Source organism: Nymphaea colorata, chromosome 3, assembly GCF_008831285.2.
Source record: "Nymphaea colorata isolate Beijing-Zhang1983 chromosome 3, ASM883128v2, whole genome shotgun sequence".
Classification (NCBI taxonomy): Eukaryota; Viridiplantae; Streptophyta; class Magnoliopsida; order Nymphaeales; family Nymphaeaceae; genus Nymphaea; species Nymphaea colorata.
The window spans coordinates 1,566,734-1,590,658 of NC_045140.1; the positions used below are offsets into that span (position 1 = coordinate 1,566,734).

General features: G+C 37.8%; 2 protein-coding genes and 1 long non-coding RNA gene across 4 annotated transcripts in view; all 3 read right to left on the bottom strand.

Moving 5' to 3' along the window:
- Window positions 1-29: 29 nt before the first annotated feature.
- LOC116249865 (cyclin-dependent kinase G-2-like) lies at window positions 30-7,280 on the bottom strand. The gene is made up of 7 exons (XM_031623170.1): window positions 5,431-7,280; window positions 5,198-5,326; window positions 1,541-1,676; window positions 1,315-1,403; window positions 949-1,069; window positions 745-851; window positions 30-602 (listed from the first exon to the last, which is right to left on the bottom strand). Exons 1-7 carry the CDS (start codon window positions 7,278-7,280, stop codon window positions 497-499), a joined length of 2,538 nt encoding a protein of 845 aa, XP_031479030.1. The 3' UTR covers window positions 30-496.
- Window positions 7,281-10,361: 3,081 nt separating this feature from the next.
- Window positions 10,362-19,041, bottom strand: LOC116251671 (signal peptidase complex subunit 3B-like). Of its 2 annotated transcripts, none has more exons than XM_031626061.1 (7): window positions 18,905-19,041; window positions 17,609-17,845; window positions 15,137-15,184; window positions 13,889-13,951; window positions 12,891-12,944; window positions 11,307-11,393; window positions 10,362-10,697 (listed from the first exon to the last, which is right to left on the bottom strand). In XM_031626061.1, the coding sequence occupies exons 2-7, from the start codon at window positions 17,732-17,734 to the stop codon at window positions 10,572-10,574; spliced, it is 504 nt and encodes a 167-aa protein (XP_031481921.1). In that variant the 5' UTR covers window positions 17,735-17,845; window positions 18,905-19,041; the 3' UTR covers window positions 10,362-10,571. The 2 variants fall into 2 exon arrangements, with proteins under 2 accessions (XP_031481921.1, XP_031481922.1); XM_031626062.1 differs by lacking the exon at window positions 18,905-19,041 and adding an exon at window positions 18,710-18,898.
- Window positions 19,042-22,504: 3,463 nt separating this feature from the next.
- LOC116251087 (uncharacterized) overlaps window positions 22,505-23,925 on the bottom strand; it is a 30,576-nt gene continuing 29,155 nt past the window's right edge. The window contains exon 5 of the long non-coding RNA XR_007572939.1: window positions 22,505-22,729. This is a non-coding gene — a long non-coding RNA (uncharacterized LOC116251087). The remainder of the gene's footprint in view (window positions 22,730-23,925) is intronic.

Below are 23,925 nucleotides of genomic sequence, written 5' to 3' on the forward strand. Positions count from 1 at the left end.
GAGCAAGCATGAAAGAAAAAAGAGCAGCATTAAAGATACACTGGTTATACCCATTAATCATTATACAAGTTTTCAGGAACTACGTTACAAATGAGTCAGAAAATATGTTACAAAGGCCACTCGCCACACCTTATCATGCAAGCAGTAGCATGCATTTTTAATGACCTCTGGGGCTGACGACCACAAAATTCCTGCAACACGATACAGTAGGAGGAAGAAAAACAAAATATCTTGTCTAGACATGATGTTCACCTTCAACATTTGCAAAGAACAATTTACCATCCGGCAACGCCTTGCAACTTCACATGCTATGCAGGTACCTCCTTTTATTCTCTTTTTAACTCCCCCCCCCTGTCCTGGTTGACTAGGAAACTTGATGAGGGCAAGACAGTACTAATTTGCATTTTCTCACCTCAATAATTCACTGGGATGCAGTTGCTGCCGCTTATAAGTACAGATGGAAGTTGATTCTTCCAAGTTTTAACTGAGGTACCACCTAGCCAAACAAACTTACCGTGCCTAAAAGCTGATCTCCTTGATGTAGCTCTTTCTTGCGCAACTCTTCTAATGGATCTGGACTCTTCATAACTCTTCGCAAACGCCTGAAACATGCACGAAAAAAAAGAATCAAGAGGAGACTTCAACAGAGATCAGCTATTGGAAGAAAAGCACTACGAAACATAATAATAAAAAGACAAATAAATTAAAATAACATAAGTTCCCGTAATGTGTGAAAAATAATACCTATCCTGAGCATGTTGAGCAGGAAAGGTTGGCATAAATTCTTTGGACTTGGGAGGAGGAAATTCACGGAACCAGTCATGATTAAGAGCTTCCTCTGCTGTTATCCGCTGCATACAAAAAGCAAACAGCAAACTTCCAGTGCCTCTGGCCTAATAGAGAACAAAGTTAATTTAACAATTACAGAGTTATTTCCTTGGTAGCTACCTTTTCAGGATCGTAAGTAAGAAGCCTGTTCAGTAGGTCAAATCCAGCATCTGAGAGTGCCGGCTTTCCAGAGAAAGAAGCGGCTGTGAACTTTGGGAACTTCTCACGGAGCCTGTTGTACCTGAAGAAAAACATTAGTGATTACAGTTAACATAATCAAACAACATTCACCAAACTGGAAGTACCACGATGGCAAGACTAGAAAGCCTGACCACAATCACCCATCTTCCTGGGAAAACAGTATATGGGAAAAAAATCAGAACATAAATGGTATTCAACAAACTAAAATATGCTACACAATGTACCAATCACTCTCAGCGATCTGACTAGAGCAAAATTTCTTTTATTTGGGAAAAAGTTACTTACGGTTGTTTCACATAGTTGCACTTCACGCCCGGCAATTTAATATAACCTGGCCATATCTTTTCATTTGGGGTGCCCAGTATCCTGAATATCTACATTTATTTAAAAAAATGTTAAAATTAAATCGACTGACCAAACGAGAGAATATAGAAAAATTTTTAATAAAGAAACGAAAGAAACATGAACGAATTGAATAAGAAAATATTAAACTATGCAGAACAGGAAATACTTTGTCTAGCTGGTCTATTTCATTTTTCCCACAGAACAATGGTTCCTTGGCCAAAAGTTCAGCCATTATGCATCCCAAAGACCACATATCTATAGCTGTTGAGTACAATTTCGATCCCAGCAGAAGTTCTGGGGCCCTGTAGTCACAATACATAAAAGAAACTATAAGAATGCGGGGTAAGATAGATGCACTCACATGCAACAAGGTCAAACAGAAGAATAAACTGACTTGAAACAATCAACCCGAACACTAGTTTGCAACTTGCAACTATACAGATGAGATATGGTTCCACATTTTGATCCAAATACTTCCATAATTGGTCTACGAGAACCATAGAGGAGGAAGGAGATCAAGAAAGAGCTAAATATGTTCTAACAATAGGCTTTTCTATTTTTTATTCTATACACATTTATCATCTAAGGCATTGTTGAAAAGGAAAAAAAAAATCCTATCCAAATAATGTTTCACCTTGTTCTTTAAGAATGCCTATCCTTGCATCCTAATATTGTGTCTTTTTATCAAATTAACCTTAAAATGAGGAATGTACTAATTTCAACACCAAAATATGAACAAGTTATTTTTTATATTGACCAGGCTGAGAACACAGTATCCAGATCAGCAGAGTTGTGTCAGTTGACACGACCAAACTTTGAACATTGGCTGGTACTTGGTAGTAAACCATCAATGCAAAAGAGTTCCAATCCCAACAGCAGCAACCAGAAATGACAGTTGCACTCATACAGGAATTAGTCCCAATATCTTAAGGGTTTATGGCACAGACACCCATGCTGAATTTGCATTTCCAAAGGCATCCTTCCATTTCACCACGGTATGAAGAAATGTCACAAGCCCAGATAAGCTTCTATATTTGTATATTACCAAGTAAGCTATTTATTAAATGGTATGGACAGCAGATTATTGGTAACACTATTTTTGGGAAATGTAAATGAAGTCCAGGATATATTCAAAGATACAGAAGCTATAACAGTCGTCGGTTCGTACAATGATAGCCTTAGGACCTAGTGTGGAAAATCCTGACAAATCAGCCGACTGGTCCAAGTAGTCGATTGAGTCGGTTATTGACCAACTTTTGTTTCAAGCAAGTGCTTAGTTGATCAAACTAGCCAATTATTCAGTTCAGCTGTTGGTCGAACTGACTTGTTCCGAATCTATATATAAATATATCAGATCCACATGCATTTTTTGCACAAATATATATGTTTTGCATTTATTTCCAAAGAAATACATGTGTAAATCCATGTATTCATTTATTAAAAGTCAATCAACTTGGACCAACTAGTCTTTTTAGGCAATGTTATCCGTATCGTACGATACGGACGCGTATCATACGATACACTATTTAAATACGATACGCGTATGTATCGTACGCGTATCGTACGTATCGTACGATACGGGTATCACACGATACGGGGGTGAAATTAAAAAAGGGGCCCGAGGGCCCCTTTTTTTGCGTCTTATTTTGAAACGGACACTCCTCTCTCTCTCTCTTTCCTTGTTTCTCAACGCTGCTAGAGACGTGGGAGGGAGAGATTTTTCTCCATTGCATCAAGATTTGCCGGTGAAGAAGCTTCCTTTCTCATTGTGGGGAGTTTTGGGACGGTGGGAAGCTTGGAGAAAGAGGGTTTTTTGGTTTTTAACACCAAGAAGGTAAGAAATAAGTCATTTTTGCCGTTGAATCGTTTATTTGTCTTATTTCCTACATTTATTTGTATGTTTTTACTTGTTTTGTGAAGATATAATGTCGGATCCTGCATGGCAAAGGTGTACAAGGGTGAATCCCAAAGATAGATTAAGAGTTAAATGCAATTATTGTAAGCAAATCATATCAGGAGGGATCTCTCGCCTTAAACACCATATTGCTGGTACACACAGCGATGTGGCTCAATGCAATGGCTCCCAAGAGAACCCATTGCCAGCGTATGTAAAGCACCAGTGTCAGGAGCTTCTTGATGCAGTGAAAGCAAGTAGGATTGAAAAGGAAATGGAAGATGCAGAGGAAGGATATGAGGACCCACATGAAGAGGAAGAAAGTGAAGGTGAAGATGTTCAGCTTGAAGAAGAAGATGTTGGTGTCAGTTTGGGAACAGCTAAAGGGAAAGGCATCATGAGTGGAGGTGGTTCTTCTGCAACTGCAACCAGAAAAAGAAGAGGTGCAAATATAAGTTCAGTTTCACGAGGACGTGGCAGGAGTCATAGTGGTCGTACTGGTGGTGGTAGAGTACCTACTATGAGGTCGAGCAATATGTCTGATTCGATCAAGAATTTTTTTCCCAATTATACTGTTGTTGGTGCTCAGCCTGAGATTCGTATAGCCATGCAATCAAAAGATATTGTTGAAGCAGCAGATGAAACCATAGGAAGGTGGTTCTATGATGCATCCGTTCCCTTCAATGCAGCAAACTCTTATCATTATCAGCCATTAATCTCTAACAATTTGTTAAATTGTTCTCTTGTTAGGCAACTACAAACAACATCTATGAGGAAGCATCACAATCAATATGATCCTATCTTCATTGACCATTTTGATATATCAGATTCTTGGGTTGAAGAAGAACCATCTACAATACTTGATGAGGACGATCTTGATTTTTTGAACGTTGAAGGAGCAGCAGAGATTATTGATGAAGGAGAGGCTGGGGGAGAAAAATGGAATGTTGGTGACATTTCATTTGCAACAAAGGGGATAGAAGAAGCAGTTAATGAAGAAAATGAAGATGATGATGAAGAATGAAGATGATGATGCAAATGACGATTGACGATGCTTTTTGTTTTGAGTTTTGAAAACTATGTCAATATGTTCTGAGTTTTGACTTCTGAACTTATGAATTGTGATGTAATTGAATACTCTTAGGTTGCTTAGTATGTTATTTTGTTTTTTGAATGTTTGATTTCTTATTTTGGAATGTCTTGTTCATATGCATACTTCATAGGTCATACTTCATATACATGAATGATGAATGTTCCTTTAAATACATTTTTCTTGAATTTTTCTGATTTTTACTAATTTTTTCGGATTTTTTTAGAATTTTTCTGATTTTTTTCTATTTTTTTATAAATTTTTAATATTTTTTACAAATTAAAAAATTAATTTTACGATATGCTACGATACATTTACGATACGGCGTATAGGTCGGTCCGACCGATACTACCGCAGTGATAACATTGTTTTTAGGGTCTTGAGTCTTGAACACCCTTATTCTAACTTCCTATTTTGACAAGTAGGTAGCCCACTGATTAGGTGCCGGAGGGACACGACCCATGGATAAAGCCCTACTCTAGGTATTTTAAAGTTCGTATAGATATATAAATTAAAGGAGTATCACATATCTGTGACTCTGTCTCCGTTCGTATAGATATAGAAATTATTAAATAGGAGTATTACATGTCTGTCACCAGTCAAAGGAATATCAAAGCTGATCTCCTACATCACTTTCTTGATTGATTATGGAAATACCCTTAATTTTTTCAAATTCTAGCAGTTGAATGTGACTTGTGAATGTATACGCCTATCAACAAAAAGACTCAAGGATTCTCACAAAAATGTTAATGGAAAAGAAAAACATAACAGAAAACATTTATATAACAAAAAGAAAAATAAGGGAAATTCAACCAGTCTATAGCTGAAGTAAAGCATACCGATACCACAATGTGACCACCAACTGTGTGTAAGGTCTCAGAGGACTTCCATACTGGCGAGCCAAACCAAAATCACAAATTTTCAGCTCCCCACGATTATTCAGCAGAAGATTTGACGTCTTCAAATCCCTGCAGAATTGAAGAAGCAAACCAGCCATACAAACCTCAGGTACCGAGAACAATAGTTCTGACACAACATACCCAAATGTTGTACATGAACGATAATAGAGTACCTGTGGAGCACCCAATTATCATGAAGATACTTAATACCCTCCAAAAGCTGAAGCATAAGGCACTTGACTTCACTCTGACTGAAAGGTTGCTTCAGTGATTCCATCAACCCCTTAAGATCATGGTCCATGTACTCCATTACCATAAAAATGCTATCAAGGTTGCTCCCAACGACAACTTCTTTCACATCAACTATGGAAGGATGGTGAAACGACAAAAGGATATTTATCTCCCTTAAAGAAGTGAGCGGAAATCCTTCTCTTTCCTTCTCCATCTTAACCTTCTTCAAAGCCACAATCTCGCCAGTCTTCTTGTTTTTGGCTCTGTAGACCACACCATATGTGCCCTCATCTATCCTATTTAATCTCTCAAACTCATCTACACTCCTACAGCCCTGCAACATATTGATCTTCTTAGGCAATGAAGTCTCCAAAGCAGCGACAAGCGCATCCTTTTTATCACCTTTCCCACTGTTATCATCGACGTCAACTTCTTCATCAGTATTAGACCCTGATCCAGAACCCTGGTCATCAATCTTTCCTTCGACTATTCTTTTCTCCCCATCAATCTCCATCCGATCACTTACATCAGACACTTTCTTGCTTCGGTCCTCATCATCTTCTGTTTCCTTTTCGTGACTACTGATGTACACATTAGCATTTCCCTCCCCGTCAGAACCAGATGCTGACCTCACTCTGTCACTGCCCGTGTCATCTTCCCTAAGCTCACCAAGTTCGGGGCTCGTGTCCCCCTCTTTATCAGCTATTTCTTCGCTCTTTTTCCTTTTCACCGCCCGCTCTTCATCATACACGTCCTCACCATCAAACCCATTGTCATTCGCCCATCTTGATGCTGACAGAACTCTCATTGGCGCATAATCGTCATCCTCATCTTCATCGTTCCGTGAAGGCGATGATTTTTCGGGCACAACATGCCCGTATTTGTCCGCCGAACCATTCTCCACTAGACGGGCGCTTGCCAACTCGTCTACATAAGACTTAGTAGGAACTTTCTCGTCCACATCCCAAATAATTGGAGAATACTTCCTCTTCTTCAGTTGTACCGGTGAGTGTTTCGGTGACAAGGAAGCCCTCGCATCTGCCATCTCAACCTCACGGACGGACCCACTACCCTCACTCCCACTCGAGAGCTCTCCAGGCTCCCGATCAGCCTTTCTGTCCGAACCCTTACTGCTCCGAGATGACGACGAAGACAGAGACACGGAACGGTTCTGTGAGGAGACATGATTCTGCTCCTTATGGCCGAGATTACCGTTCTCCACCTCTCGCGACACCCGATCACGACCGTTCTGCCCTCTACCCAACGATTTCTCGTGACGGCGGCTATGGCTGCTTTCGCGGTGGCGGAACCTATCACGCTCGTAGTCTTTGCGGCTCACGTTTCTGCTTCCATCCATAGCACGCCTTAGGCGGACAAACAAAGCACAAGAACCCGAAAGGCGAGAGCAGAAAGAAAAATTCCAAAACCACAAGAAGCAAGTAAACAAAATGATAAATCGCTTCTCCACAGAAACCCGAAAACTGTGAAACCCTAACCGCACAAATAACAATATAGGGAAGGGGAAACTCCGAATCAAGGAGGGATAACCAACGCCCTGGATCAGAGAAACCCTAGGTGGGAGGGAGAAAAGAGAAAGGAAGGTAAGCAAGCAAACGCCAAGAAGCTTCCTACCCCTGGCCGCCTGGCTGGCTCTCTTTCTCTCTCTCGTCTCTCCCACAGAAACAAGGGCGGTGGAGGGAAGGCTCATCAAAAGAGGGGGTGGGACGCAAACGTCAGGCGCTATGTTGCTCCTGCTGCAAAATTTCAATTTGCCGCCCAATTTCCATTCCATTTCGGGCTCAGGCCTTCATATTCCTGGAATTTTCCTTACCCAGTATACCTTCTGAAAGGTATCGAATATGGCCAATCGAGATTCGGGCTGAACACATGTTGGGCTTGCTTTCTAACACGAGACTATGACAAAATTTCTTATATTGGTGGCTTCTAAAAGATCCTCTCTATAAAGTAAAAAATGGAATTTAATAGATTCGCTTCTTATAAAAAAGAAAAGGTATTCAAGTTAAACAGTGGAAATAATTTCAAATGAGCCATATGGGTAATCTGGGCATCGAGTACTCGACGCAAAAAAATATATATATATCGAATCGGTTCGATAAGTTATCGAGCCCGTTCGAATGGACCCGAACCAACTCGATGCCTGGCTATACATGGTCCAATTTAATGGGATTGTGGCAGCTTGGAAAAGATAAAAAAGAATGCAAATCAGTGACCTGCTTTAGATTTAAATATGCAGTTTTCGCAAATAAATTTGAACCACGTCCGCAGTAAATTTAAAATCTATTAGCAACGCAAATGTCATCCTTGTCACACTTCTCTTCCTCGGTGGCCATGAATCTGTTTAGAGTCATCGAGGTTATAATAGGGGCTGTCTAATTAATCGTGATAAACAGTTAAAGAGAAAAATAAGAACAAATGTGTGATCTGCATTTTAGTCCTCTAGTATTAATTCATATATATATATATATATATATATATATATATATATATATATATATATTCACCTAGCTATTTTGAATGGGGGTTATCTGATCCATCACGATAGATGATTGAAAAAAAATAAATGAAAAAAAATAAAAAGAAAAAGTGATGGTCATTTTCATCATTTAGTATTAATTCTTATCTTTCTCCCTTGTTTCTTTCTCAATTGTCCATTAATATAGTTGGGTTTGACCCAAACTCAATCTAAAAAGTACCATGTACACCCATGTCACGTCACTGTGTTAGCATGTTGACATGGGTATAGGGAAACCAATCTGCTATGTCCATGTGACTTAGATCGATCAAACTTTAATACTAAATGGAGCGAAAACTAGTTGTAGAAATTTTTAAAATTTTGAAGAACTTTATGATAGTTATAAAAATTTCAAATTGCTGAAAAACTTCATCATTTGATTCGAGGAAGTACAACTATGTTGCCTCAGAGTTTTCATGAGGTTTGGTGCATTAGTACTGGTATGATCGCACCCACCGGTCCCACGTTACCTTAAACATTGCATGTGAATGTAATGGAATATATATAACTGTCATAAAACTATGCAAAACGGCCCCCAAAACATCATAACGAGTCAATTCAAGAGAAAATAAATGAACACAATTAGACTATGGAAAAGAAGGTCTAGTCGATGCCCGACAAACGTCACATGAATCAAAATTAAAATGAAGTTCAGAAAGCAATTTATTGAAAAGTTCCACTAGATGGATGCCACACCCATGCATGCAGTATGTTGCTTTCATCGTCCGTACAAGAAATCAAAGCGCTATTAGTTTGAGGAAGCAGATATAATCCATGATGAGCAACACCTGATCCTGGAAGACAATTTTGGAAAGAGTGAAGATCACATTACGTTGACACGTCCCATCATTTTGCTGACTGACATCAAATTTGAGGCAAGTTGGTGCGTGTATTACAGTCGGCCTTTTATTGCCAATGTGAAAGAAATATAAGATCCTTCACTATCAATAGTAAGATTTGTGCCATCAACAATATTGCCTAGTTTGCATTCTGCTCTGTGAACAAGTTGGTAGGAGCAACCTTTCATCCGTTTAAAGGGAAAAACTCTGTTATCTGAAGAAATTCTGATTTGGACGATAAATGAAAGGAATGGCAATGGTTGGTGGTCGGACATAATAGGAAAGGCCGGTTGGAAAGTCTGGCCCCTACTGCTCTTTGATTTTCGAATAGCCTCGCGGAAGCATGTCTGAGGATCAACACTGAAACATGTAGAGACAATTACTTCACTTCATGCTCCTTTTATAAATTGCTCAAGTTGAATCTTGTGAAATTAAGTGGACGACTAGTGAAAGGCACCTCCATTAATGAAGAGAGGCGTCTTTCCATTGCCAGTTTTTAATTTTTAAGAAACCAGCTGGCAGATTCTCTTTTGCAGCTGAAAGATAAGCATCCAGGGAAAACATCTAAGTTTGCAACTTACTTTCTTGGCGCTTTTCATTACCTGAACATGCTTGAACATGCGGACATATGAGGACCCTTTATCTTTTAGGACCTGATCTAACATTAGGATGGGAACATGGTGGTTGTGCATCGGCTCACAACACACAATGGAACCCTAAAACGAAGAAGTTCTATATCCAAATTGTTCAGAGGAAGGCAGGCCAAGACCTCCTTTTGCTTTTACTATGGCTCCTGATAGAGGAAAGCTCTCACCAATGTCGTGGTTCTGCAATCGAATCTCTCACAAGTTTGGGAAGCACACACGAGAATATTTTTGGGAAATAAGACGCCCTGCTGACTAATGGTGGACACTTTCTATAGCTGTAATGGCGTATGGAGGACAAGACACGAAGGTTTTTGATGACCTTCGATATACCAGTTGTCCCCTGGTGTTGTGATGCTGTATGAAGGGGAGAAAGGATGACCTTCGCTGCAGTCCAGCACGCTAGCGCTGGTTGGCTTTCCTTCCAACACTATATCTTAAATGGGCGGGAAAAAGAGGATCCATTACAATGACCTCATTCGCCAGATGATGCCTGAAATGAACGTGGTGAAAATTTTGAAAGAGGCGCGAACCGGTGGCAAAGCCTGAAACTTCAGGACTCAAAAAATCAAAGGCTGGGGAACAACAATATTAAGTAAACGAGTAAGCAAATGATTAGGAGGCACTAATATGCAGATAAGGAAAAACTAACGGCTGAGGGGCAGCAATATGTAAATAAGTAAATGATTAAGCAAATGGTTGTTAGGCACTAATATGTAAGAGATTTGTGTGGGGGTTTTTTTGTGTGGGTGTTACAATACCACCTCCACCATCAAGTCATTTCCATCAGATTCCGTCACAAAGCTCTTAGGATATAGAATCATATCAGCTCAAGGAGAACGCAGAGGCTAAGAGTATAATGTGAAGTTCTTACAACCTTCATATTTCTATCTTCCACTAGTTTGACAAGCCTGCTTTTCATGAACATAAGCAAGAGATCATACTTAGCTTCAACATTCCAAAATTTTATGCTACAAACTACATATCTCGCACATTCCATAAGAAAAATCTTTGGATCATGAAGGATTGAGAAAAGATAGAAATATCGAAGAACCAGTGACATTACGTCATCTGTAGCTCTCTGGCAAACGGAATCCAGTCATGACAATCTTATCAGCAAACATTCTTCCTGTCTTGGGCATGATATGCCAATGGAGTGTCAAATTGAATTCTTTACCTCTGAGATTGCTCCCCTGCACATGTAAGCATAAGATCAGAGATTTTGCATAGAAGAATTACTTGTGGTGCAAGGTCAAGTTCACTTTGATGTTTCACCTCCAGGCACAATGTCTTGGGAGCAAGATGAAAAAAAAAAAATCTGAATTATTCAAGAAATGAATTAAAGACATATACATATAAAAGAGTATGGTACACCATCTTGTGCAGACTGGAGTAAAACAGCCTATGCCAACAACTGTCAAAAGAATTCAAACCGTTATGCATCAACTAGATTTGTCACAGGAGCATCATAGCAGGGCCATGAGCAACCAAACTGGCTCCAACTAATCACCATGCATGGCAGTGACATATTTGAGCGATATAGGATAACAATAGCTACACCCAGTAACAAGGTTAGAATCTTGGAATCTAGACAGGGACCTTTTTTATAATGCAAGAGTTCACAACCTTAATTGCCAATAAAAGAAACTAAAAGAAATATGACAAACTGGAAAAAGATTGACCACCAAAGAGATCAACAGAACTAGGTCAATGATTAAATTGACAAGAGTTACTCTGAAACCCAGCTACTTGAAGATGATATTTACATTTTACAATATTCCCACAAACAGAAACCATGCTACCTGATCAACAAAGCGATACTTGTTTGGCACTTGAACTGAAAATTTTGCATGCTCCTTCGAAGGAATAATTGCATCCCACAAAGACACCTAGCAAATAAGTTACAGTTAGAAGAAAAGTTAGAAGAAATAATGGATTGCAAAAATCTAATTTATACCATAGCTTCTTAAAAAGAAACCAAGATGTCAGCTGCACTTGAGGCTCAGGCATCAATGTTCAGCAAAGCCCAAACAGTCAACTCACAGAAAAGCATGAATATTAACATCCAAACTAAATCACAAAGCAACTTGTGTGCACGTTCCATGGTAAGTATTATAGGCCTTTTCTTCTCTCTAGACTTGCAAACACACGTTAGTCAGGTATCAGATTATGTTGATAGACAGACTGTCTTGAACTTTTAACAATTTTATTCTTGATAGTCTTAAGTCAAAACCCCCAGCTGATGATAAAGTCCTTTCTGGCAAAGTCATAAGCATAACATTATTTGGTTATAGACTGATCAAAGTACTGTAAGCAGAGGTAACCAACGCCAACCTTCCAGAAACACATGCTGCATAAGCATATGCTCACATATCAGTTAAGACTTGCTTCAATGTGGACCTGTCCTCTCATGGTGTTCGCCTATCAAAGGATTCCAAACCTAATGGCAGCCTATGCAGCCCGTGAATGCTTAATCACCAGCCTCATTGGCAAAACATCCAGCTTTGAATTTCAGGACAACATACTGGTGGACTCAAAAAACAAGGTACATGTGCAAAACAAGACTTAGCTACAACTGATACATAATAACTGTACTTGGAATGACAAAACAGTAAACAGTTATAATGACAACATATTTTACTATGAAGAATGCAGAACAATTATCTCTACCTGAAAGGTGACACAAACATAAATAATCTTAGTGTCTTTCCAAAGCATCACAAGAAGCATAGAAAAAAAATAGATACTATTATGAGACTCCAGAATCAACCTAGAACAAATTTGTGTTGGCGTCGCATTAAACCATAACCACTTGAGATAATGCATTTCATTGCACCCCGTTTTCATTGTGAAAGAATGTGTTTACTCGGTTAATCGTAGGATGAGCAACAGCTACAGAAAACTTGCATGGAAACAAAGATGGAGTAGGTAGTCTTTCAAGGTCATAGTATAACATACATGTACCATTATGATACCATCATTGCAGTGGTCCAAATAAACCGAAAGCTACCAATTCTGGCTAAGAATGAGGAAGCACAGATATATACTTTGAAGTTGAAAACATGCATAACAACTTAGACCAAAATTAAAAGGACGACAAAGCAGGGGCGGAGCCAGGATTCTTTTCAGGGGCGGGCCAAACGGCTCGCGGGTCAAGCCAAGAGGAGCGACGGGTCGGGCCAAACTAAAATATTTGATTTTTTCAATATATTTTTTTTTTTCCTGCGCTCACCCTGGCCATGGCCCAGGCGGCCCCACCCTCCCTCCGCCCCTGCGACAAAGTACTTTAGAAATAATAAGTTAGTGTTTTTTGCAGTATTCACAAAAGAATGGAAGATATACTCAAATTATGCAGGTGACAGGCAAATTTACCACAACAATGATACCTGATTCAATGAATTCTGTGGTGTTCCATACTCAGCAGCCACAAACGCAAAAACCTATAATTACACAACATGAATGGTGAGCCCTTATTAATGTTGAAAAACCCACGAAACATCTGCAAGATCAATTACATCTCAAGCAGAAAAAAACTTGCTACTAAGAATTCTAAACTGACACATATACAAGGTTAATCATTAAGCCTATAGACACAAGCAAAAAGGGAAAATCAGATTGCACATGTAAGACAACTACCTATGTAACACAAAAGAAATTTAAAAATATAGATGACCTGAAAAATTCAAGTTATTTTAAGCAACAGTGTAACCCAAAAAGCAAGTTATTTGGCTTATGGGAAATAGTACTTTATGAACAAACTGGAGAAACAAAGCAAAAATATCAATGTTGTAAATATTGGTCTCTTTCTTGTACTGAAAACCAAGAAACCAAGCTGTATCACCGTTATGAGTCAGCCCTTATTGGCCTCTAAAAGGAAGTTTAAATTTTAAATTGTTCTTTATTCATATATCAGCCTGTAGATATGCATTGATTTGATCTCATATCAGCTGATTGTTGAAGGGCATCATGGGCAGCCAATATGGGCCTGATACTCATGAATATTCACAATAATGACCAATATTAGCATTCAAATACAATGGAGTGCTTTCAACATTTGTACAGGAAGAAAAGCACACCACATGAAAGGATAAAGTTATAAACATAAAATCTACACTAAGTCTAATCTTTGGTCACTAATCTTTCTTCGCCATGTTCATTTTTAATAAATTTCCCAGACACAAGCTCCACACATCCAACTCTCTGTATCGGCAAGTCTTTCTTTTCCATACATAAATAAGACATAAATTTGTTGTAAAGCTAACATTAGATCCATGCATGTGCAAACAAAAATCAGACATTGGTAAAGAAATGCCAGGAAGAATTACAAGCAGTGGTATCATACTATTACAATAAACATTCACATGAATTTTCGATATGGTCAAACCTGCTTTGTGTTCCAGGTGAACAGGGACTGTAGGTCCGCTGATATGCTCAAAGTCAAACTGACCTGCACATGGGATAAATTATGTTACAGTTAAAACTTCAATCTAGGAATACCAATCTTTACAGATACACCATTCTAACCATTGACTTGCAAAATGTACAGCTATTTCTCCATATGATAATGGCCACAATTTGTTGGCGGGTATTCTTATCTGCTTACAACAATGAACAATGACACATCCTCTCCTTATAGTTAGTCTGCTCCATAGCCACAAATATGGTGATATTTCAAAAATATCACTTTATTAACAAAAGAATGAAAAAAAAAGAAAAATATGGAATATTTAAAAAAAAAGAGTTTATTGCAATTTCACGATTTTATCATTTATTTTTTCAACTTTTGTTTCATTCTTTTATTTATTACTTTGTCATATTTACCAGTTTAACAAGTTATCTTTTATCTTTTTATTAGTTTCTCATTTATTTATTTTTTGCCTAATATTTTGAATTTTTTATTCTTTTAAAGAATACCAAGTTTTTCTCCCAAAAAACAACTTGCCAAAAAATGCCCGAGAAAAGCCACACTGATAAAAACCCAAAATCATATTTGTGGCTATTGTCTGCTTTTAATTGGATTTCTCATTAAGCTCAAGAAACAGCAAAAGGCATACCAAAATGAAGGGAAAACAGCGTGTGACAACATTCTCAATCAAGAACTGAGAGTTAAAGGTCTAAATATGTGACACATATTAGATTCAAGATGAATTTAAGCTTCATGCCAACCCTTAGTTGTCATCTTTCAACCTTTTATAGTGACACAATTTTGCCGCACAGTAAAAGAAACAGGCTTCATGAAGTAAATCAGTGCATTTTAGCACTGTCGTTTGAATAAATTCTGGACCAGAAAATGCTGCAGAGCATTTTAAGAATGGAAAACATTAATTTTAATTGGAACAATCCCAACATAAAGCTTAGATGTTATCACATAAATGTAGAAATTATTTTGTAGTCAGAATTTGGTGCAACAATAACCATAATCAAATTCCAGTGACCACGTTATATCAATTATCAATTTATTGTAATGCTTTCAGTGACATGGAAGAGAATCAGTCATGAGAAATGAGAATAACCACCTAAAGAATTCTCTGAAATGCGAATAAGATGTCATATGAGTCTATCGAATACCATGTACAGGTAGCATTGGATAAGATTCAAGTAGAAAAAGAGCTTGTAGGTCGCCGGACATTACCTCATCATTTCCATTTGGCTGCCTCTGGAACCGATTGAAATTCAACACCTGTATTAAAAGAACTCAATTTAGAGGTGGCTTCCAAAGCACATGAAGAAGACGAAACTTGCGGAAACTATGAATGTGAATTAAAAACTGAAAAAAAAGGAGTAGCTACCAGATATAAATAATCAAATGGAAAATTCTTCAACATGGCTCAGTAGCGTTGAGCACACAACAATTTACCAAGGAAAGCAATAGATATATTGCAATCAGGAGTAATTTATTCACTTATTAAAAAAGGGGGACACAAAAAATGATAACATTTCCAGCATAATGAATGATAACTCCTATGCCATGCTGCATGGCAGCAGGATTTGGACAGGATTTCCCAAGCAGGATTTGAACAGTATGTCCCATGGTCGGAAGTTGGAATACTAACAAGTAAAGCCAAAATCATTAGTATCTTTTATATTAATAAAATAACATTGCTTATTTTAAATTGTAAGTTTATCACAAAAGAAAACTTATATTATTTTGAGTCTTTTTAAATTTCACAAGCCGAAACTGAGATTCAAGTCCTATGTACATATAACTTTAACAGAGATTATACTTAAGGTTCTGATGTAGACCTAAGTTAAGTGGGCACTTCAGTAAGGTCCACATACCCGTGTTGCTGTACCCCTACCCAAAATGGGTACTTGGACACACTCGGGTACCTTTAGTGTCAAACTGCTTAATTTTACTTTGATTTAATTTTTTTCCACCTTACTTTTCATTCTATTCTTAGAGTTACTGTTCATTAACATATTAATGTTTTTATTTATATCACTTGTTTACTAAAATGTTGCTTTCATTTTGATTTTTTTGTGTTATTTTGCATACATACATACATATATCTTGTCGTACCCCAGTACCCACATTTTTTAAAGTTTGTCGTGCTTGTACCCGTATCTCTGTACCCGTACCCATGTGACTTAGATGTAGACACTCAGAAAGTAATACCCAGATGTTTAAAACTGCAAAATAGAGTGCAAAACCATCCTAGTCACACAACAAAAGTTGCATGAGACGATGGACCAATAATGAAATTATGAAACCAAAAAACGAAAGCCCCCAATAACTAAGCATAATTCCAACCTCTAAGCACAATAATTTTCTCATGTAATTCAGTTCTATGATTCTATCAATTACATGTACAGCCTTTGTCAATAGGATGAATTGGCAGCCAATGCTAAAAGGATAAGATAACCTTAATCACAGCATCCATTAGTGCATGATCCACTCAAACACATGTTTCCTATTGATCCATGAAACCCAACAACTACTTGGTAAGATAGAAAACCCAGCACCGCAACTTCACTGCTTCATCAACCCGATCAACTTCAACAAATCAACTTAGACTCTCATGCACATCACTCATGCACAGCAGCAAGAGTAGCCGCCACGCTATAATTATGTAAGAGAGAAGAACCATAATAATAACTTCTATGTGAAAGGAAAACACAGTGATCTAAATTTGTGTATCATTTCTCCTTCGTTGATCAAACCGATTTCAAAATACCAATCTGAACACTTACCCACATGGACAGGAGCATTAACCATTCCAATAATTATACAAAAATGGAGAACAGCTTCTTAAGACTCTTAACCTCGTACTATAGCAATTTGAACCATGAGGAAGAGTACTAAGTACTAACCACTTTAAAATTATGTAATAGATAATAACCACCGGTCTAATTTCTTATTTAAAAAAAAGCTCCTGATAAGTGTAAGTCACAGCTTCATTAATCCAATCAACTCCAAAATACCAACTTGAAAACACACACACACACACACACACACACACACACACACGAGCGAGACTAATAACTACTTAATAATTACCTAGCAGAGACCAATTAAAGTCCTGAACCTTCGATTTGTCAACAACCATGCATAGGATCCAGAGTCCAGACCCTTTCATGAAGCATTTTTCCCAACAAACCTGCTTCTCCCAGTAGTAGGCCATGTATTAAACAACAATATCTCCTCCTCAAAACTTTTCATTTTTATAAGCTTCTTAAAATTGAATTCACATCCCTGTAGATCCCCAAAAGATTCTTTTTGAACTCTTATGCCGAATGGGCAGCGCCCTCCAGTGACCAACACCGAGACTACATAAAGACCAATAAAACCCCAACTAAAACATCTAAAAGTTCAACAAAAGGCATGGGAGATTGCGGCCTTATGCATTCACCAATTCCTTCAACTTCAATATGATTGAAATGTCTTGTTTCAATCAAATCCATCAAATAGAACCCCCTAAATCATTCTTATGACTCCTTATTCATGTCATAACCACCAATCATTTGAGAGATCCAACCAGACTACGCAAATCAACAATAAATTCAACAAAGGCAAGAAGATCGCAGACAATCAAGTTCTCTAGTGTTAAACAAAGCCAAATGAATAAGACGTGGATTAGGCCAGAATGTGAGAGATGAAAGGGACCTGAATCTCAGCAGTGGGAGATGGGACGTTGAAATTGTCAGAGAGGGAAGCCAGCCCACACAGCACCGCCAAAATTGTCACCGAGAATGTTAGGAGAGCATTTGCTCTATAGGTGAATGAATGCATCTTCCTCTACCTCCCTTCTCTCTCCTGCGAAGGGTCCTGCTTCTCCCCCCTTTGTTGGACAAGTGTGGGCCTGAGAGAGCGGCAGAGATAGAAATTTTTGGCAGAGGGGCACTAATACATAACAAATGGAAAAGCTTATGAATACAAAAGGACATTATTTAAAAAGTAAAGCACATAACTATAGTTATGAACAAATTTACAATTGACTGGCAAACATGTATCCATTTAACAATTGCATCATTAGCTAAAATATAATACCTTTTATCAAACCTTGTTAAAAAGATAATTTTTCATGATAAGCATATTATCACAAATGCAAGCATTTGTCTGTCTCTGTTGTCTCCTATCTTAGATAAGTAACTTTTATCAAAACATGCAAAAAAAAAAAGCTTTACATAATAAGCATAGCATCAAAATTACATGCTTTTGGCTTGTTTCAGTTATCTTTTGTCCTATACAAATACCTTCCATCAAAACATTCTATCATAAACAAATGCCTTCTACTAAAACCAAGAAACAGACCAATTAAGCTATAACAGATCTAACACAAGGACTTCTAACCTACTCGGCACAACCAACCTCTCCAGTACATCTGAAATTGAACCTAAAGACTTTAATCTATAATTCAAAAAAGAAATAACCTAAACTATGCTATTTCAAATCGTGCGAACAACAGAATTAGGCATCCTAATACCAATCTACAGCAATATGCGGAACAATATTTAACTACAAACATGCAACATAACTAAACTATTTGAAAAGCTATTTAAAACTTATTCATGCCTACATTGCATGAATCCTAAAGAAATTAGGCCCGAATTGCTAAAACAAAAATCCAAACTATGAATAACCAATAACTAGTACCCCGCAGAAATCAACAGAAACAAGAGAAGAAGTCTAAATCTCTAAGACCAGCTGGCATTCTCATCGGACTGCTGTTGAATAAGGAGTTAACACATAAAACTGCATACTTACGTTGACCAACAACCCCAATCCGCACTCAATCCCCCAAACTCAAAATGCCCAAACCGAGCCCCCAAATTCTCAAAGAAAAAGGGAAAATCAAGCGCCCAAATCAAAGGAAGAAGAACAAGAAGAACACTGGCACAAGCGACGGATATGGAAAAGGAAGAGAAAAACGAAGAAGAAGATGGGGAAAGAGAGACCCACCCGGGCAGTCGCTACGACGAAATGCAAAACTGCAAAACGTGGTCGGGAGTATCTGGGCTGAGCCGCGACGGAGTCGTTGATTCTTCGCCGGGGTCCGGTGGGGTCGAGCGGGGCATCGACCGGGTCCACTGACCATGCCCCATATTACTAGATCCGGGTCCAGCCAGAAAAAAAAATTAAAGCACGTCTTTTAGAAAAAGAAAAAACCAAAATAAAGAAATACGTGCGTTTTATTCATTTTCTTCTTCTTTTTACATTTTTTAATTATTTTCACATTTTATTTTTTTAAGTCTTTTTCAACTTTACCATATTATACCACATAAAAATCTCGTTATTTTATACCCAAAAACCAAATTTGTGACAATGCTCTCTCTTCTCTGATCGACGGCTGTTGAGATAATTGGTGACTTCGACTCTTTCCCTTCTCCTCTCACATCTCCTCTCACATGATCGAGAGAGAAGTTTCAACATTCAACATAGGTGAAATTCGTCCATCTTTATTTGCAAAGATATTGATATATATGAAATATAAGAGGTAAATGCCTCAATGCTATATGAAATATAAGAGGTAAATGCCTCAATGCTTGCAAGACTAATTAATTTGGGAAGTAAAGCTAGACGCCATCACCATCCCTGAAAATGGTAGTTCTTTTCTCTCTTTCTCTCTTGATGTTTCCTCATCTTCATTTGCTTTGCTTTGAAACCTTCTAACAGTTTTGGAGACAGCATTTTACAATTCACCCCCCTTAAGTCACATGCGTCCGCGCGTGTGGAACCGCAGGTCCGAGTGAACTGACTCTGATACCACTATAACAATCTGGCCCACTCTTAGGCTCAGACTTTTGGTTCGACGGATCTCAACCCACTCCCTAACAGTTTATGTTAGAACCCGCTCCCTAACAGTGTATGTTTACATTGGAGGAATATTGTGTTGTAGAGCTTCAAATCAATGATAAGTACATCTACATTTTCCTTAGGAGACGAGAATACTTTCTTCTTCCACAAATCGACCTCTATGGATCAAGGCATCCTCCGTATGAAATATTTGTGATTAACAGAGCTAAATGTTGCAGTCAACATGCTCTTTCACCAACAACCAAAAATTTCTGCACCACGTTCGAGTCTCCTCCTTCACATCATGGGCAGACCGGCAGTTCTATCTTCATCACTCTAACCCTAGCTCAGGCACAGCTACTGTGGAGATAGAATTTTAATTCAAATTCCAAAGAAAATTCCAACTGCAAACAATCGTAGAACTTTAGTGTCAGAAGTTTTGGAGCCATTATTTTGGACATTTACGTTACGTTTTGTTTGAAAGTTTAAAACTTCAGTTAAATTATTTATCTTTATTTCTATTATTAGTAAAAACATCATTTTTGTCATTTTATGAAGCTATTATTTTTGTTTTCTTGTTAATTTTTTCATTTATTTATTTTTATTTTAAAAATTTGCCATATTTTTTCAATATTTTTAGTTTTACAAAAAAATACCTGGGAAAAACCTTGCAGTTTAAAACTGGTTAATAAATGAAGTCCTGGTTGATTTAAAAACCTTGACTTTCTCTAGAGACATGAATGATACACTTTGCGAGTCATTGGTTGATAGTCCGGAAAGTAAATGAGAAGGACTACAGAATAAGGAGTAAAAGCTTCATTCCAAGAAAATGTCCCACAAAACTATCATTAAAGATCGGTCAGTAGTGAAAGCTTCATTCCAAGAAAACGTCCCTCAAAACTATCTTTAAAGATCGGTCAGTTGGGTAGTGTTCCAGTTCGTAGCTTCTTCAACCCGAGCAAGGTAATGCCTTGTATATGTCACTAGGGTAGTGTTCGAATACCTGAAATTAAAATACCCAGGCTTTTAAAACTACTGGGTATTTAGTACCAGTTACTTTTTTTTTGGGTAAAACTTTTGTTCGACCTTCCATTGATCCTGTTTGTTTGATCTCATGGAACTTTGGTTCTACACATAACAAAAAAATTATTTCAGCATTAAAGTTGTACCTGTTCAAGTGAATTTTAATGCTGGGACTGAAGTTCTTTAATGGCTTCAAAACTTCCTACACTAAAGTTTTTTGTTTGTTTGCAGCTAGAATTTTCTACCGAATTTGAACTAAAATTTTATCTCTACAGTAGTTGCGTCTGAGCTAGGCTTAGATTCTTGAAGATAGCACGGCCAGGCTGCCCATGATGCCAAGAAGAAGACTCGAACATGGTGCAGAAAATTTTGGCTGTCAGTAGAAGAGTATGTGGATCGCAAAATTCGTCTCTGTTGATCACAATAATTGAAATGAAGGATGTCTGATTATCCATAGAGATTGATTTGTGGAAGAAGAGGGAATTCTCATGTCATAAGGAAATGTATATCTACTTAATTTTAGTTCTTTGTCTATTTCATTTCATTATTGATTCGAAGCTCTACAATACAATAGAATACAAAACAATACATCGGTTAAGGAAATGTTAATCTGCTTGATTGCAAAAAAGGAAGCGTGTAGGAGCTGCAGGTCTCTCTCTCTCTTCTTCATTTTTCTCAAAATTTTCCATATCCGTGGCTGGATTCCCCTGTTCGTTGTTTGCCGTCACCCGTGTCAGTTATTCTTCTACCTTTGATGTGGGCAGTTGATTTGCCTTTTTTCATTGTGAATTTTGTTAAGATAAATAGAGAGGAATATGCCTTGGAGTTATGAAAACTTGATTTTTCTAGATATATCCTCAATGTGTCATACCATGCTTTAGGAGCCTGTTTAAGACCATATAATACTTTCTGTAATTTGCATACACAATGTGGTATGCGTTTATCTTCAAATCCTGGAGGTTGTATCATATAGACATACTCTTATAGTGCTCCATGAATAAAGGCGTTGTTGACGTCAAGTTGTCGGTCCACCCGACTTATGACAATAGACGAATAGTGGTCAAGTTTAGTACATAGGCCGAATATAAGTCTATGGCAGAAGTAGTTGCTGAAATCAGTTGGTTGCAACAAATTCTCCAAGAGTTGCACGTAACAAATTCAGTCACTTCAAAAATATAGTGTGATAACTTGGGAGCTACATATCATGCAACAAATCCTCTATTTCACGCTCGTACAAAACATATAGAAGTTGATTTTCATTTCGTCGGGGAGAAAGTCGCAAGGAAAGAGATTCAAATTCGTTTCATTCCTTCCAATGTCCAGCTTGCAGACATTTTAACTAGGGCAGGGCTTCGGGCCATGTCGGACCCGGGTTTCAGATATCAGGCAGGGCCTGGCCTGATGCCCACCTCTAATTTTAACCAAGTCACTGCCAGGACCTCGGTTCATATTTCTTCGAGGCAAGCTCAATCTCCTTCCCATAGAGATTAGCTTGAGGGGGCATGTTAAGATAAAAGAAAATCACGATCAAATCTCTCGTGATATACTTGACAAATTAATGAAGAACATGATAAAGAAAGAAAAAATATGCTTGCCATATCAAATGCTGAAAATCAGCAATTCTTTAAGCAAGCATATCTATCAAAATGTAATCCCATGTAAATAAATGGTGGAACCTGCGTCTCTCAAAATCATCGAGAGAAATTGCGAAGTCGTGGACAAAATTAGTGATGAACAAGAGGAAGAAAGAAAACATATGCTTGTCATATCAAATGCTGAAAATCAGCAACTCTTTAGGCAACTATATCTACCCAAATGTAATCCCATGTTCGTGGACAAAATTAGCGATGAACACGAGAAATAAAGAAAAGATATGCTTGCCATATCAAATGCTGAAATCAACAATTCTTTGGCAACCATATCTATCCAAATGTAATCCCATGTAAATAAATAGTGGAACCTGCATCTCTGAAAATCATCGAGAGAAATTACAGAGTAGTGGTTAGTGATGAACAGAAGAAAGAAAGAAAGAAAAGATATGTTTGCCATATCAAATGCTGAAAATAAAAAATTCTTTTGGCAACCATATCTATCCAAATGTAATCCCATGTAAATAAATAGTGGAACCCGCGTCTCTCAAAACCATTGAGAGAAATTGCAGAGTCGTGGATGTAAGCATAAAGCTGAACCATGTTAAAATCGTTGTTCTCCTTTGAGTCGCTTTCTCGTTTGTTTCTCTTTGAGTTTTAACAAATTTGGGGGCTCCATTTGGTCATTTTGAGTTTGGGGGATTGATTTGCTAATTTTGGGTGTTTTGATTACCGTATGTACGCAGTCTTGGTCCATTAGTCCTATCAACCTCGCTATGCCTCTTGAATCCACAAATTCGAGAAAGTTCTACATCCATTAGTGGGAGGAAGAATCCTCTGAGAGTAAAAATGTCAGTTATCAAATATTTGGAGGACAACCAACCCATGGAGAAGCTCATGCTGCAAAATCATAATCTTGAGACTCAGAATCATGGTATGAGAAGTCGACCAGAAATCTTAAACTCTATGCAATTCTTAGCGTTGTTTAGGTTATGACGTTTGCTATGATTGATTGTAATTGGCGCAGTAACACCTAGACATACATATTTATGTCGTCATTTGAATCACCATAACGTATGCTTTTTTACCTACGTTAAATATTGGCAAAATGTCATTAAACCTCATAAACAGGGAATCTAGCTGCAGAGTGGCATCCTTCTTGGAAGCAACCAGACAGACAGCACCATCAAAACAGATCCTGATATTAGATTCTTTATTTTCTTTCCTGCACTTTAAAAATAGCTAGATAAGGGCTTACCAAATTTTCGGGAAATGGCAAAAGGAAGTTCATCCCTTCATATCCCTAAACTACCAATCCACTAAGCAAGAAAAGAGTAAAATGATTCCATTGACTTGAGTCGAGTAGGACAAGGACCCTAGTAAAAAAAGTCAAAGAACCGCGTTCCGGGGGTTTGGATGACCACAGCCGGTCTGGCTTTCATTTTCCGATCAACTTTCCGTTTTGGAAAATTTTGGAATTTGCTTTTCATTGCTACTATTTTTTATGATATATAATTCATATGGTTCTATTTATATGTTTAAGTTTTAAAATTAGCAGTACACTCAACCTATGTA

Bases quoted from the DNA above. Each gene is read 5' to 3' on its own strand.
- LOC116249865 (XM_031623170.1), bottom strand. From the start codon at position 7,280: ATGGAATGGAAATTGGGCGGCAAATTGAAATTTTGCAGCAGGAGCAAC. The intron at 1,677-5,197 runs GTATGCTTTACT...TTGTGACTACAG, and splicing joins GTGGTCACATTGTGGTATCG to GGCCCCAGAACTTCTGCTGG. The intron at 852-948 runs GTAGCTACCAAG...TTTTGTATGCAG, and splicing joins TTACTTACGATCCTGAAAAG to CGGATAACAGCAGAGGAAGC.
- LOC116251671 (XM_031626061.1), bottom strand. From the start codon at position 17,734: ATGCATTCATTCACCTATAGAGCAAATGCTCTCCTAACATTCTCGGTG. The intron at 15,185-17,608 runs GTCCCTTTCATC...CTTTTAATACAG, and splicing joins CTCCCACTGCTGAGATTCAG to GTGTTGAATTTCAATCGGTT. The intron at 13,952-15,136 runs GTAATGTCCGGC...TCCCATGTGCAG, and splicing joins AGCCAAATGGAAATGATGAG to GTCAGTTTGACTTTGAGCAT.